The sequence below is a fragment of the Stenella coeruleoalba genome (genome assembly GCF_951394435.1).
Source record: "Stenella coeruleoalba genome assembly, chromosome: 13".
NCBI lineage: Eukaryota > Metazoa > Chordata > Mammalia > Artiodactyla > Delphinidae > Stenella > Stenella coeruleoalba.
Window position 1 is genome coordinate 59,542,448 of NC_137159.1, and position 14,209 is coordinate 59,556,656.

The 14,209-nt window shown below is 34.6% G+C and overlaps 1 protein-coding gene across 3 annotated transcripts in view; it reads left to right on the plus strand.

Moving 5' to 3' along the window:
• HNRNPLL (heterogeneous nuclear ribonucleoprotein L like) overlaps positions 1 to 14,209 on the plus strand; it is a 37,754-nt gene that overhangs the window by 8,312 nt on the left and 15,233 nt on the right. The window contains exons 1-6 of one of the 3 annotated variants that reach the window (XM_079941100.1): positions 510 to 2,017; positions 2,990 to 3,108; positions 8,283 to 8,520; positions 9,960 to 10,045; positions 11,582 to 11,678; positions 11,766 to 11,838. In XM_079941100.1, coding sequence (XP_079797226.1) covers positions 8,290 to 8,520; positions 9,960 to 10,045; positions 11,582 to 11,678; positions 11,766 to 11,838 — 487 coding nt within the window. In that variant the 5' untranslated portion in view covers positions 510 to 2,017; positions 2,990 to 3,108; positions 8,283 to 8,289. Of the gene's footprint in view, positions 1 to 509; positions 2,018 to 2,989; positions 3,109 to 8,282; positions 8,521 to 9,959; positions 10,046 to 11,576; positions 11,679 to 11,765; positions 11,839 to 14,209 lie in introns of those variants that run through there. The other 2 variants (XM_079941099.1, XM_079941098.1) reach the window with 2 other exon arrangements.

Genomic DNA, 14,209 nt, shown 5'->3' on the forward strand with positions numbered 1-14,209 from the left:
TACCATATTGATTGCATTTAACATCTTTCAGCTTTTAAAGAATAACTTAAATCTTGATCTGTTTCATTTAAGAAATATAATTAAGTAGTAATGTATTAAAATCAGATCTTTTGAGAGATTTTTAAAATTGATCCTATAATCCATTTCTTTGTAAGAAGACCAGTTTGAAAAGTACTCATTTTTTAGCACTGTATTCAGGATAGTGGTTCTCTGTGTTGGGAAGGGAGGTAGGAAGAGGAGATGTGTTCAGCTCCCTCTTCCTAGTGTTTTATTTATTAAACTGGGTAGTGAGTTAATGAATATTTTTATATTCTTCATACCTTTTCGTAGGTCTTAAATGTATTATACAATAATTTCCCAATTTTTTTATTATGTAAAATATTTAATTACATATGCCCTTCACCTAGATTCAGCAGTTTTTAACATTTTGCCATTTGGGATTTTATCTCTATATGTGTATATATTTATATACATACTTTTTTTCTCTATACTATTTGAAAGCAAGTTGAGACACCATGATAGTTCATTCCTAAATATCACAGTTTTCCTAAGAATAAGGATATTCTTTTCATATAGCTATTGCCATCATAATGGTACCTAAGACAATCAAAAACATCTTACAGAAAAACCCAAATGAACTTTTTGGCTAACTCAGTAATATCCTGTTTATAATTCAATTTCTCCAATTTTCCCTAAGATGTCTTTTGTAGCAGTTTTTATCAATTGTAAAATGAAGGCTCACATACTGCATTTGGTTGTTGTCTTTACTCTCAGTCTGAAATTTTCCTTCCACTATTTTTTACTTTTGGAGGAGCCCAGGCCAATATAATTTTCTTTTGCATTTTTACCTTTGCTAGCTCATTTCTAAGGACCAAAGGAGATGACTGTCTTATTTCTTGTAGTTTATTATTGTCTAATTATTTTTAGAGTAAAACTTATTATTTATACTTTAAATATTTTCTCTAAGTTAGGTTTTTAGGTATTATTTAGAGCTTTCTTCCTGTGTTATTGTCATCCAGTAATTAAGAGCTTAATGAGGATAATGTACATTTGGTTGTTGAGTTTCACCGAGGCGGTCGCATTTGTTAAAGTTGCTAATAAAGTGTTGGTATACATAGGGTACAATCAGAATGGTTCATTTCAGACTTAGTGGCATGTAATGAATATCTGTTGAACCATAGAAAAAACTCAGCATAAGCAATTCAAATAAAATTCCAAGGACTGAATTAGTATTTGCAAAGGATTTAATTTATTTGTTGGATTTGACAAGAGTGTAAGAATAGTCTCATGGTTACTTTATATACTTAAATTAGTTCTATTTTAAAATTCGGACATTTTTTTATTGGCATGGCACAAGACTGTTACAGTATTTTCTAACAGTCTTTATGATAATAAAGCAAAGTTGGTGAGTCTTTAAAAATAGCCAAAAAGGGATTTAATGTTCCTAAAATGATTCTTAAGTTTTAATGGTAAAATATTTGTGTTTTTAGATTAGGAGGAAAAACCCTTTTTTCCTGTTTATAGGAGAAAAAAACCTTTCCTTTAATAGATTTTTTTGGTATACGTGTGAATTGTACTTGGAATTCATTTCTTTCCTTTTAGAAATTACTTTTTAATTGGAATATAGTTGATATATAATATTATGTTAGCTTCAGGTGTACTGCATAGTGATTTGACTTTGCATACATTATGAAATGATCACCATAAGTCTAGTAACCATCAGTCCCATACAAAGTTATTATAATATTATTGACCATATTCCTTATGCTGTATATTACATCCCATGGCTTATTTATTTTGTAACTGCAGGTTTGTACCTCTTAATCCCCTTCACCTGTTTCACATCCCTCCCCCCAACCACCCATTTGTTCTCTGTATTTGTGAGTCTGTTTTGTTTTGCTTGTTGCTTTATTTTGTTTTTTAGATTCTGCATAATACCCTTTAGATCCAACCATGTTGTCACAAATGGCAAGATTTCATTTTTTATGGAGGTCATTTCTGAAGTGATGCAAGAGAGGTACCCAATGGCTAGTTGTAAATACAGATCTTTGTCTTAATAGAACTTGAATAAGTAAATGAGAGCTATTTTCATTTTCAAGCTAATTCTCCTACATAGTCCCTTTTAAAATAAAGTTTAAGACCATATGTTTTAAAACTTCTTGCTGGGCATACTCAAAGATACACAGTACTTTACAGAAGCCCAGGAAGGCTTGTTTGTTTGTTTTTTTTTTTGGCTGTGCCACACGGCTTGTGGGATCTTAGTTCCCCAATCAGGGATTGAACCCAGGCCCTGGCAGTGAAAGCACCAAGTCCTAACCACTGGACAGCCAGGAAATTTCCCAAGGCTTGTATTTTTGAGTACTCCTTGTTCATCAGCAAAGATGGTATCTTGTATAAATTTAAGTTGTCAGGTGTACTGAGTAACTTCAAATTATTGTGGGACTAGGTAACCAATTAAACAAGGACAAATGATGATATTAATCTATATTGCAGGAAAAATAAAGTATATAATCTTTATATTAAAGAAGAAATTTTAATTGGGACTTTTTGTTCATTTGGTCTTCTTGAGATTTTGATTTTTATGGAAGTGAAATTATGAATATAAAGTATGTTTCCAATTGTAGCATGTAGCATGCTCTGTGTATCTGCTGACTTTTTTTCTGAGATTTTCTTGAAGTTGAAGGTTATTTTTTTATTGAAGTATAGTTGATGTACAATATTATGTAAGTTGAAGTTGAAATGAGTTATTAAATAACTTATCTGTAGTTCTTATTGAGAGAGAATGCTCCCTTTTAAGAAATCAGAATTTTCATGCCAAACATTTAATTAGTGATTTTACTCTCGGGTCCTTTCGCTAACTTATGAATTGCAGTTTGGTTTGGGATTTTTTTTTTTAATGTTTGCTTTTTAATGCAGAGATGGGTTTACTAAAAGAGCAATTTATTTAGACTTTTAAAGTTTTTAACTAGAAATTATTTTATCTTGCTAGGAGGCAGGTGGAAGTCATCATAAAGTTTCTGTTTCACCCGTTGTCCATGTTCGAGGACTCTGTGAATCTGTGGTGGAAGCAGACCTTGTGGAGGCTCTGGAAAAATTTGGGACAATATGGTAAGGCCAATAGGGACTTCATACAGATTGTGAAAACAGTATGGTAGAACAAACTTTGCTTGCTTGCTATAAGCCTTGATGTTTAACCATAGTATATATTGTTTGCCTATGATCGTATATCTTTGAAGCCTTCTGAGGCTTTCTGGGATTATGCATGGATGAATTTTTGTGTATCCATGATCCCCTCTCACTCCTCAACCAGGTTGTATGTAAAATTGATTATTGCATCTTTCATCTGATTTTCAAATGAATCCATGATTCCTTCTTAAACGCTGCTTTTAAACCATTGAGTTAATTATGCCCTTCATCTTCAGAATTTCAAATAGTGGTACTTAAATACTGATTTTGTTTTGTTTTGTTTTGTTTGAACTATTTAAGAATTAGTTGGCAATGAAAAGTGTGTAGATTAAGGGTAGGCATTATTTGCTTAGGTGCGTGTTGCTGTGAGTTCTTATGCAGATCATGAGCGTCAGTGTTTTATCCTAGCTTGTCTTCCTTTTGTGTTTTATATTCACTCAGGCTCCTCCTTTTTCCACAGCTGGTGTGTACTTAAGAATATTGACTTAAATGAAATATATAATTAGAAAAGTGAATCTGCTGCAAAAATAGACACTCTAAAACATTTTGTAGATTATTTTTGGAATATGCCTGGCTGTTCTCTTCTTAGTATGGATAATCTAGAGTTTATTTTATTATTATTTTTTCCATTGATGAGTACATTTGGGGTTTTTGTTATAGGCATCAGACACAGACTAAGTCATAATATGTAAATAGAGAAATTTCAATATACTTGCTGAGATTGCTTCAATTTATAAAAATTTATGTGGAGTTTTGAGTATTGAAAGGATGGTGAATAAATAGATGGGGAGGGAGTGATCAGAGGTTTCAACAGAGGAATCATTGCTTCAAAGGAGTAGGGGTTGTGTTACCTTCCATCATGGGATCTTTTTGATTAATTTCCTTGGTGACCTCATCGAGAGATGGATGACTTAGCAAACTTGTTACCCTTAACTTATGTACCTCAGAAACCACTGTTAACATATTGTTGATCCTTGGAGGTACAAATTGGAAATCCACACAGGCATTAAAAAAGCCCATTTCTTGAAATATCACTAAGATAACTATATCACTTCTTAGTCATTTGGAGTGGATATTGGAAGTTAAGTTTGTCTGGACAGTTACATAGTATTGAAGCAGACTCCTTAGACTATATTTATTTAGACTTGCATGTTGGTACTAGTCTAACCCAGTCACTATAAGGACCTTCTAGGTGGTGCACAGTCTCATGGAGTTATAAAAAGATGGTTATCTCTGAATTATTACTTTCTTCTGTTCTTATATATTTAGGGGTTTTTTTGTTTGTTTGTTTTTCTTTTTCTTTTTTTTTTTCTGCTGTACGCGGGCCTCTCACTGTTGTGGCCTCTCCCGTTGCAGAGCACAGGCTCCAGAGGCGCAGGCTCAGCAGCCATGGCTCACGGGCCCAGCCGCTCCGCGGCAGGTGGGATCCTCCCGGACCGGGGCACGAACCCACATCCCCTGCATTGGCAGGCGGATTCTCAACCACTGCACCACCGGGAAAGCCCCATATTTAGGGTTTTTAAAGTTACTTTCTTAGAGCCAAGAAATACCAAAGCAATGTCAGAAAACAAGTTGATGAGCAAATACAGTTGGAAACTTCAGGGAAATAATAACTATATTGATATTTTGATGTTAATTATGACCATGACCTAAATGTTGGGGATTAAAGAAATAGAACTATTTGTTTAAGTTTGTAAGTAATTTGAATTACTTCTGAGTGGCCTGTCTGTTTTTATTATTTTATTTATATACTTAAAAAAATTATTTATTTATTTGGTTGTGCTGGGTCTTAGTTGTGGCAGGCAGGCTCCTTAGTTGCAGCTCGTGGACTCTTAGTTGCAGCACACATGTGGCATCTAGTTCCCTGACCAGGGATGGAACCCGGGCCCCCTGAATTGGGAGCTTGGAGTCTTATCCACCGTGCCACCAGGGAAGTCCCAGTTTTAGACTCTATACTGTTCGATACTTAGTCCATGGTAATGTGTTCCATATATGAATTTTATTTAGTTAATTTGCATATTACAGCGTTCTGTCCTCGAGATTGGTAGTTATGTGGTTAGAAAAGTCATGAAATAATCGGAACAAATTAGTGTATAATTACGAGCTTAATTGGCATAAATATGTATAATAGGAGTTTCAGTTGTGTGGAATGATCTTGAATAAGAGGTGGCTGCTACTAAAGCTAAAAGAACCTTGAAGAGCCTCCTATGAGGAGTAGGTGTTTTGCTTCAAAATGTTGCATTTATAGAACCTTTCCCTATTTTTTTATTTGTTGATTTATTTAGTGGTGTGGGGGGGGGAGGGAATTATAAAGATTATAAAGAAACTGCTCTTCTTAAATAGGTGAGTCACCAAGTTCAATATATAGTAAGTTGATACTTAAAAACTAGATGTATAGGAAAGAAGTTCAGGAGAAACTATAACAAGATCTTGAGAATGGTTGTGTCAGGATAATAAAATTGCTATTTTTTTTGTCTTTATTTAGTCAAAAGAATATTTAGAAATACATACTGAGTCGCTTTTCCTCCCTTATCCCCTCTCATTAAAGGAGAGGATGCTAGGTAGTGATTAGCTATACCAGTTTAAATTTTAAAACAAAACTTTTGGGACCTAATTTGTGTAGTAAATCTCTTGCTTCCTCCTGTTGTTATTTAAAAATTAGTAAACATGTTTTAAGCTGTTAAGTTGAAAGCACCCACCCTACCTACCATGTTCTTTAGACTTTTTATTTTTTCTCTCTTTGGTCTTCCAGTCTTTCTTATACTAATGCTTTAAAAAAAATTTTTTTTTAATTATGTGCCAGGGCTTCCCTGGTGGCGCAGTGGTTGAGAGTCCGCCTGCCGATGCAGGGTACGCAGGTTCATGCTCCGGTCTGGGAGGATCCCACATTCCGCGGAGCTGCTGGGCCCGTGAGCCATGGCCGCTGAGCCTGCGCATCCGGAGCCTGTGCTCCGCAATGGGAGAAGTCACAACAGTGAGAGGCCCAAGTACCGCCAAAAAAAAAAAAAAATTATGTGCCAGGGGCTTCACTGGTGGCGCAGTGGTTGAGAGTCCGCCTGCCGATGCTAGGGGACACGGGTTCGTGCCCCTGTCTGGGAAGATCCCACATGCCGCGGAGCGGCTGGGCCTGTGAGCCATGGACGCTGAGCCTGCGCGTCCGGAGCCTGTGCTCTGCAACGGGAGAGGCCACAGCAGAGAGAGGGCTGCGTAACGCCAAAAAAAAAAAAAAAAAAAAGTGCCAAACACTTTAAGTGACTTCTAAAATGTCTTTGTGACATTCTAATTTTCCCTTCCCTATCTTCATATGATGCCACTTTTCCTGGGTAACCTGTTTAACTTTTAGCTCTGTGCTTCTAGCTTACTTCTTATAGTAGTTAATGACAGTACTTTTTACTACAAACAGGTGAGTCTATTTTAATAGGCCAATAAAGAATTTAAATATTTTTGGGCCTTTATAATTTTTCTGTGTTTCCAAAGAGCCAAAGGGCATTATTAACATATTTACTTGGTGATATCATTTAGCTATAAAACAACTTATTTGTGAGAGGAGAATATTTATTATTCCTTAATTTCTTTAGCGTAGACCTGATTCCAGGGTTTTCTATGTTTTTGTATGCAAGACTTTAGAACTTTAGCTAGGAGTTTGCATTTCTAAAACGAATGTTTCTCTCTGGGACTTTATATCTTGCATTTATAAACTAATCCCAGGCGTTATTTTTTCTGTGTTTTATTCTTTAATTGTGAATGATGTGGGTTGAGAGAACTAATAAGCCTCATAGACCAACAAATATTGATTGAATACCTGTCATGTGCCAGGCTCCATTTCTAGATTCTGAGGATGTAAAGATGATTGAGGCAAGGCAAGCAATATGTATGCAGGAACTGTAATCTTGATGATAATCCTCCCAGTTGTATAAATTAGGAAGCTGAAATTCATAAGAAATTACATAACTTGCCAGGCTACAAAGTGGTCTGTTTCTTACTAAGAAACACTTACTAGGTTTTGAAGTTTAGTGGTTGGTCCTGGATGTCTGATTGAGAAGCAGTGCTGTCACTGAGTACCTGACCTGATGTTATTTCTCTGGCCTTCTGCTATTATAAAAAGCACATTGATTGTATTTTAAAATATTTTTAAGGTCCTTGTTCCTGTGAATAAAGGACATGTTTCCCTGTTCTGATCCATGTGTTCTGATTTCTCGCTAACCTCCCTTCCTTCATTTCTTTATTTTTCATTTCATGTATTAAAATATATTCCCCTTCCCAAAGAGTATAAAATGAAGAGTAAATACTTCATTGTCTTGGCCATAGCATCCATGATTACCATATTCTAGTGAATATCTTTTTATGGATTCTTTAATATTTAAAAATATTTAAGAATTTTAGAGGAGATTATTTTATGAAATTTGGTCTGTTTGTAGTTGCTTCTTTTTGTCTTTTGGTTCTCTGTTTTTAGTAAGAGAAATGGAAGTGTAGTCATTTCTTAGTGTGGCAGTTACTTGTTTGCAAAATTCAATAGAGATGGTAGTTTCTGTTGTCGAGGAGATCCATCTGCTAACCTTCTCGAGTTTTATCTCTATTGATTTCTTCTTTTAAAATTTTTTTTATTGAGGTATAGTTGCTTTACAGTGTTGTGTTAATTTCTGCTGTTCAGCAAAGTGGCTCAGTTATACATATATATTCCTTTCCATTATGGTTTTTCACAGTATGTTGAATATAGTTCCCTGTGCTCAGTAGGATCTTCTTGTTTCTCTACTGATTTCTGTATCTAGGTATTTTCTAATGCTGCTTGGAAGTGGCAGCCTGAGGAATAAACTGGATGGCATTATTAACAACTGGTAACAGAATTGTGCTTGAGGAAGGCATGAGGTAGTTAAAAGCTTTCAGTCACAGGAAGAGGAGGTTTCAAATATGTACAATCTACCTGGTATACCACAATTTATTTGGATAATTTAAGAGTTGACTAATATTGGATACAGGTAGTGAAGACTACTAATCTGTATGATTTGAGACATTTTTATTAAAGTCTGCTTTTACTTGATTGAGAAAAATAATGTTAATTGAACTTGCTATATTATTCTTTTCCAATCTCCCTTCAGCTATGTGATGATGATGCCTTTTAAACGGCAGGCTCTAGTGGAATTTGAGAACATAGATAGTGCCAAAGAATGTGTGACGTTTGCTGCAGATGAACCCGTGTACATAGCTGGTCAGCAGGCTTTTTTCAACTATTCTACAAGCAAAAGGATCACTCGGCCAGGAAATACTGATGATCCATCAGGAGGCAACAAAGTTCTTCTGCTGTCAATTCAGAATCCTCTTTATCCAATTACGGTGGTATGTATTTTAGTAAGACAAGCTAAATTAAAAGTGATTTTGGAATTTGTCTTGAGTGACTAATCTGTAGTTTTCTTCACTGCCATATAGATATTTGAAAATAGTGGATTTTTAAAAAACAATTATTAAAATTAATTTTAATTTTGACTATCAAATTTAATGAACAAAGACATGGTGAGCACTAAAGCTATAAAAAGTCAGAAGCGCAGTTGTCATAATTAAATAAGCACATTAAATTTTTTTATTAACATCAGTGTTAACTCTCCTTCTGTTAATAAAGCGTTAGACGGACTTGGTGGAAATGATCCAAGAAATCTCTCTCTAATATGCCAGCACATGTATTAAGAGCATCTACTAGGTAGTGACAGAATTCCATAGTACAATAAGATACATTTATCATTATAAGCTGTTTAGAGATAGCTTGTTAAAAACTTCTCTGATTTACCTAAAAATTCCCTTCTTCACTCTTTAGAAAAGTGATATTAAAATTTAAAAGGATTCATGTTCTTGAACCAGTTCAGTTTTCTACTTCATGATAATCACATACTGTTTAATAATAAACTAGTGATAAGGACACTGGATTTTTGTAATGAATAAAATATCACAATAAGAAGAGCTTCATTTAGTATGATTTCTAGGGTATATGATATTTGGACATAAACTTAAAGCATAAGACACTATTTAAATTTAGACATTATGTATCTATTTACTTTTGTAATATGTATAGACTTATTAATAAACAATATTAATATATTTACAATATTTGGTGTTTTAGGAGAAAGAATATAACTAGTACAAGTACTCCGATTTGTTTACTGTATCCTTAGTACCTAATGGTGTGGCTGTGTAATTGTAGGTACTCAGAATTTTGAAAGTTGAAGAATTGTTCCTAAGTGGGTATTTAGGGTTCTCTCTTAGATGATTCAGGCATCTTGTTTGGTGAAATTTAACTCAATATAAATGATCTTCCCTGGGTCTTTTATCTATAGCCATTGTCCTTGAAAATAAATACTGAGTTGTTCTACTACTACTCTTTAATAAATATTTATTATTATAATTTAAGTGATTATAGTATTAAACATTTCAGAGTCACATTTGGAAAAAAACAAAGTGATTACAGCTTTGGTTTATTAATTGTGTATTGTCAGAGATTCTTTTAGGTACCTGTTAAGAAAATAAAAATTGAGGATTCATTTAGGAGATTAAAAATAAGTAATAATGCTTTTCAGATGTTTCATTGGAAGTTCTCTAATGTGGGTATATTGTGTAGGTGAAGAAATAACTTTAGATTTATTAAAGTGTTGCAGTTTTTAAAAGTTTAATTAATACTTAACAGAAATGATGTCTTGACAGTTTTTTTTTAGTAAAACAAAAGAGTATAGCTTTATTATTTTTCTAAGTATAAAATGTGATGAAGTCTTGTTTTCTTTACTTCATAGGATGTTTTATATACTGTATGCAATCCTGTTGGAAAAGTGCAACGTATTGTTATATTCAAGAGAAATGGGATACAAGCAATGGTTGAATATCCTTTATTTGTAAATTTTTTATTGATGTGTGTGAATACTGTGTAATATAGATCTTAATTTTTCCTGTTTAATCATTTCTAGACAAGTGATGTTTATTCTCCCCACCATCCCCTATATCTATTTGTCTTTGATTTAAAGAATGAAACTGCAATACCCACAGAGAATTTTACTATTTTTGATAAAATAACTTGCTACCATAAAATAGTCCATTGTTTCATCTTACAGCGTGCTTTGCTGTTTTAATGAGGAAAAAATAACACTGTTTGATAATATGTTCACTTGTACCTTTTTGAAATTTTTCCCAAATGGACTTTTCTGAATCTCTCTTTAAAATAGGCAGCTTGGAAGTATCAAAACTTTGGAGTTAATAGACCATTTCTTGCCTTTCTTCACTGAATCTTTTAAATGGTCATGGTTTATGTAAGACCTGCTTCCCTATGTTAAATTTGTTATACATTGAGTAAAAAGAGCAAGTTGCAAAATAGTACATATAGTACAATCCCATTAAAAAATAATAATTTTAAAAAGACGTAACTTATGTGTATGCATAGAAAAAGGTTGGGATATACAACAAACGCTTTTTTTTTAATTTTTTAAAAATTTATTTTATTTATTTAATTTTGGCTGCATTGGGTTTTCGTTACTGCACATGGGCTTTCTCTAGTTGTGGCGAGTGGGGGGCTACTCTTCGTTGTGGTGCACAGGCTTCTCATTGCGGTGGCTTCTTTTGTTGTGGAGCACAGGCTCTAGAGTTCAGGCTCAGTAGTTGTGGTGCACGGACAGGCGGGTTCTTAACCACTGCGCCACCAGGGAAGCCCTATAGCAAACCCTTTATGGTGCTTACTCTGGCAAGTTGTTTTTTTTTTTTTTCCCTACTACTTTTGTGGTTTGATTTTTTAATTTTTTTTAACAATTACAAACTTAAGTAATTTTTAAAAACTAGTAAAATGAAAGATAAAGATTATAAACTCAGCCTTCTCAGAAATATATAAAAATCAAGTATTTCTTTTGTATTATATTGATTCTTTGTAATGTTCTTCCTACTTTATTTATTTATTTATTTTTGGCCATTCCATGCAGCTTGCGCAGCTTGCAGGATCTTAGTTTCCTGACCAGGGATTGAACCCACGCCCTTGGCAGTGAACGTGTGGAGCCCTAACCACTGGACAACCCTGTTCTTCCTACTTAAAGAGTAAAATATTTCCTGTTTCAAGATAGAAAGCTGGCCTTTGCTAGGGAATGGGACCATGCTCCATGCTCCCTCCCACACACCCCCAAACCACAGGTTATAAAGTACTTCTGATGACCTAGAAGGATTAATGTATTATAAGTAGTTTTGGTTGTATTACGTTTTCTTTGGTACCCTTGATCTTAAAAATAAATTCTCCTACTAAAATTCATAGAAATTTTATTTGGTAAAGCATTTTCAGAAGTGAGAAAGTTATTTCTCATTTTTTTCAGTCCATTTCTTAATGGAGTGAATAATGATAAATTTTGGACACCTTAAACCAAATTTCCTTAATAGAGCTTATGTTTGAATCAGTCCTTTGTGCCCAGAAAGCTAAAGCAGCACTCAATGGAGCAGATATATATGCTGGATGTTGCACACTAAAAATTGAATATGCAAGGGTAAATATTTTTTTTCAACACTTCACCAAAGAAATATATATGCTTTGGATATACAATGTGAACTTACTTTCTTTTTAATCTTAACAGCCAACTCGTCTAAATGTTATTAGGAATGACAATGACAGTTGGGACTACACTAAACCATATTTGGGAAGACGCGGTAAGTATTTTATGCATTTTAGATGTACTTACATCTGCTGTCAAATTTTTACATGCAGTTAGAGTCCTTTTTCCTGAGATGAGCTAGTTCATTCAAATGATGAAAACCTTGTTGGTGAAGCTTTTGTTGCAAAAGACCTTGTAATGCTGGAAAAGAACCTTGAACATTAGTGCCCCTTACTGGTATGTACTGAGTTATTTATATTTAGTTCAACAAGGAGCCCACACATACAGGCACGCCCGCAGTTCAAGGACTTGCATTTCTCCAAGCAGCTCTCTCTCTTTGGAGGAGAGGAAACTGATTCAGAATATTACTTACAAACTGCAGACTTGCACACTGCTTCTCTATGGAAAGGACTTTTCCCCCAAGCTGGACGAGGCATTAAGAAGGATAGAGGACTCCAGCAGGCTGACTCTACACTTCATCACGCACAACATCGGCATCAGCAAAAAGCCCTCTGAAAAACTCAGACTTGCAATTCACCTTGACTGCATACTGCATGCACCATCACCCCAAGTTTTTAAAGGAGGACACTTAACAGTACTTCAGACTTGCATGGGATGAATACCATGATAGACTGTGCCCACTTATTCAAGTTGTATGTATATATTGGTTTGACTTCCCTTAAGGTTTCAGTTGTAGAATTTAAAACTTTTCACTGACGGATACTAGATTTTATAACAATGTTGTAAATCTTAATGCCCGTTGCTGTAACTGTTAGCAGCTTAGATTCAAATTGTTAATTGACAAATAACCAGGGCCAATTTATCTACAGGTCTTGGGAATTATAATGCTCAACCAATCCACACAGATATTAAAGCTAAAAGGATTAGAAAGGTGCATACTTGCTGCACTTTAAGTTTACTTTTTTTTTCCCTCAATTGTGGACATTGAATAGAATAACATAATAATGAAAAGATGCATTATATGTAAAAGACGATTTTCTGTGTGGTTTGATTTTTGTAAAGTGGCTGTTTATAAGTTGTCACTTTTTGTAACAATTTAAGGTTATCACTCATGTTAATTTGTGTAACTAGAAATTTTGACATTTCAAGTGTAGGTGAAAATACCATGTGTGTTCAAGGTAGAATATATTTAAACTTGATAAATCTGAAAATAGGAGCATTTCATTTGAGATGCATTTTCACCTATAACTTATAAATGCTAGATTTCATGAGCATAGATTTGACTGATAAAATTGTTCAACTAACTGTATGGCAATTCTGGAATATACAAATAAAAATGTGGATCTTGTAAAAACAAGGGGGCTGCAGTATTGGCTACATCTCAACTACAATATCAGTGTCTGAACCATGTGTTGGAAAAACTCACCAAGATGAGTATGTCTGTAGAAGTCAGTAAAGTAGGAAAAAATTTTATGGCATCCAAAATATCTTGGGCAGTAGGGACTCCATAGTGCATGTACTCTTGCCAAAAGAAAAAAATGAGACAGTGTGGTGATCCTTTGCATGTTTGAATATTTAGGACTTTTGGATGATTGGCTCCTTTAATTCTTAGTTCTCAGGAAATCATCTTGCCTTATGCATGGGGTTGCAGACAGGTTTGTTTAGTAATGCAGCTTTGGCTGGACCCCACATTTTTCACTATCACAGAAATCTGCTTGGCAGAGGCTTGGTACAGTTGAATACAGTATTGAAAAACAAAGCCTTAGTACTCAAACAACAGAACAAGTGGTTGATGAGAAATCTCTCACTTCTGTTAAGTTACAGTTACTGAATATTCAGTTTTTTTTTAACTCATTTGAAATAGTTTTGATTACATTTCTCTTAATGTCTCTTAAAGCATTTGTAGTATGCTTCTTATTTTAATAGTATTTATTCTTTTTTTTTTTTTTTTGCGGTATGCGGGCCTCTCGCTGTTGTGGCCTCTCCCATTGTGGAGCACAGGCTCCGGACGCGCAGTCTCAGTGGCCATGGCTCACGGGCCCAGCCGCTCCGCGGCATGTGGGATCCTCCCGGACCGGGGCACGAACCCGCGCCCCCTGCCTAGGCAGGCGGACTCTCAACCACTGCGCCACCAGGGAAGCCCAATAGTGTTTATTCTTTTAAAAGGTCTGAATTTTACAAAAGCCAGCTTAGATTTTTATACAAGGAATTACAGTCAGAAAGTTTAGAAATGTATAAGGTAGATATTTAAATAGGGAAATATAATTAAAGGAGGTAAAACAGAGTTTTAGTTATTTATGCTTTCAAGGGAAAAGGATTCTTGTTTTCTAATTCCTTACAGGTAGATACTTGTCTGTATAGCAAATATCATATGGCAGTTTGGTTTTTTGTAGTGACTTTAGCTTCCACTCACGTTGATACTGAATTATAACTTTTTCTACCCAAAAAAGAGTGATTTTATAAAT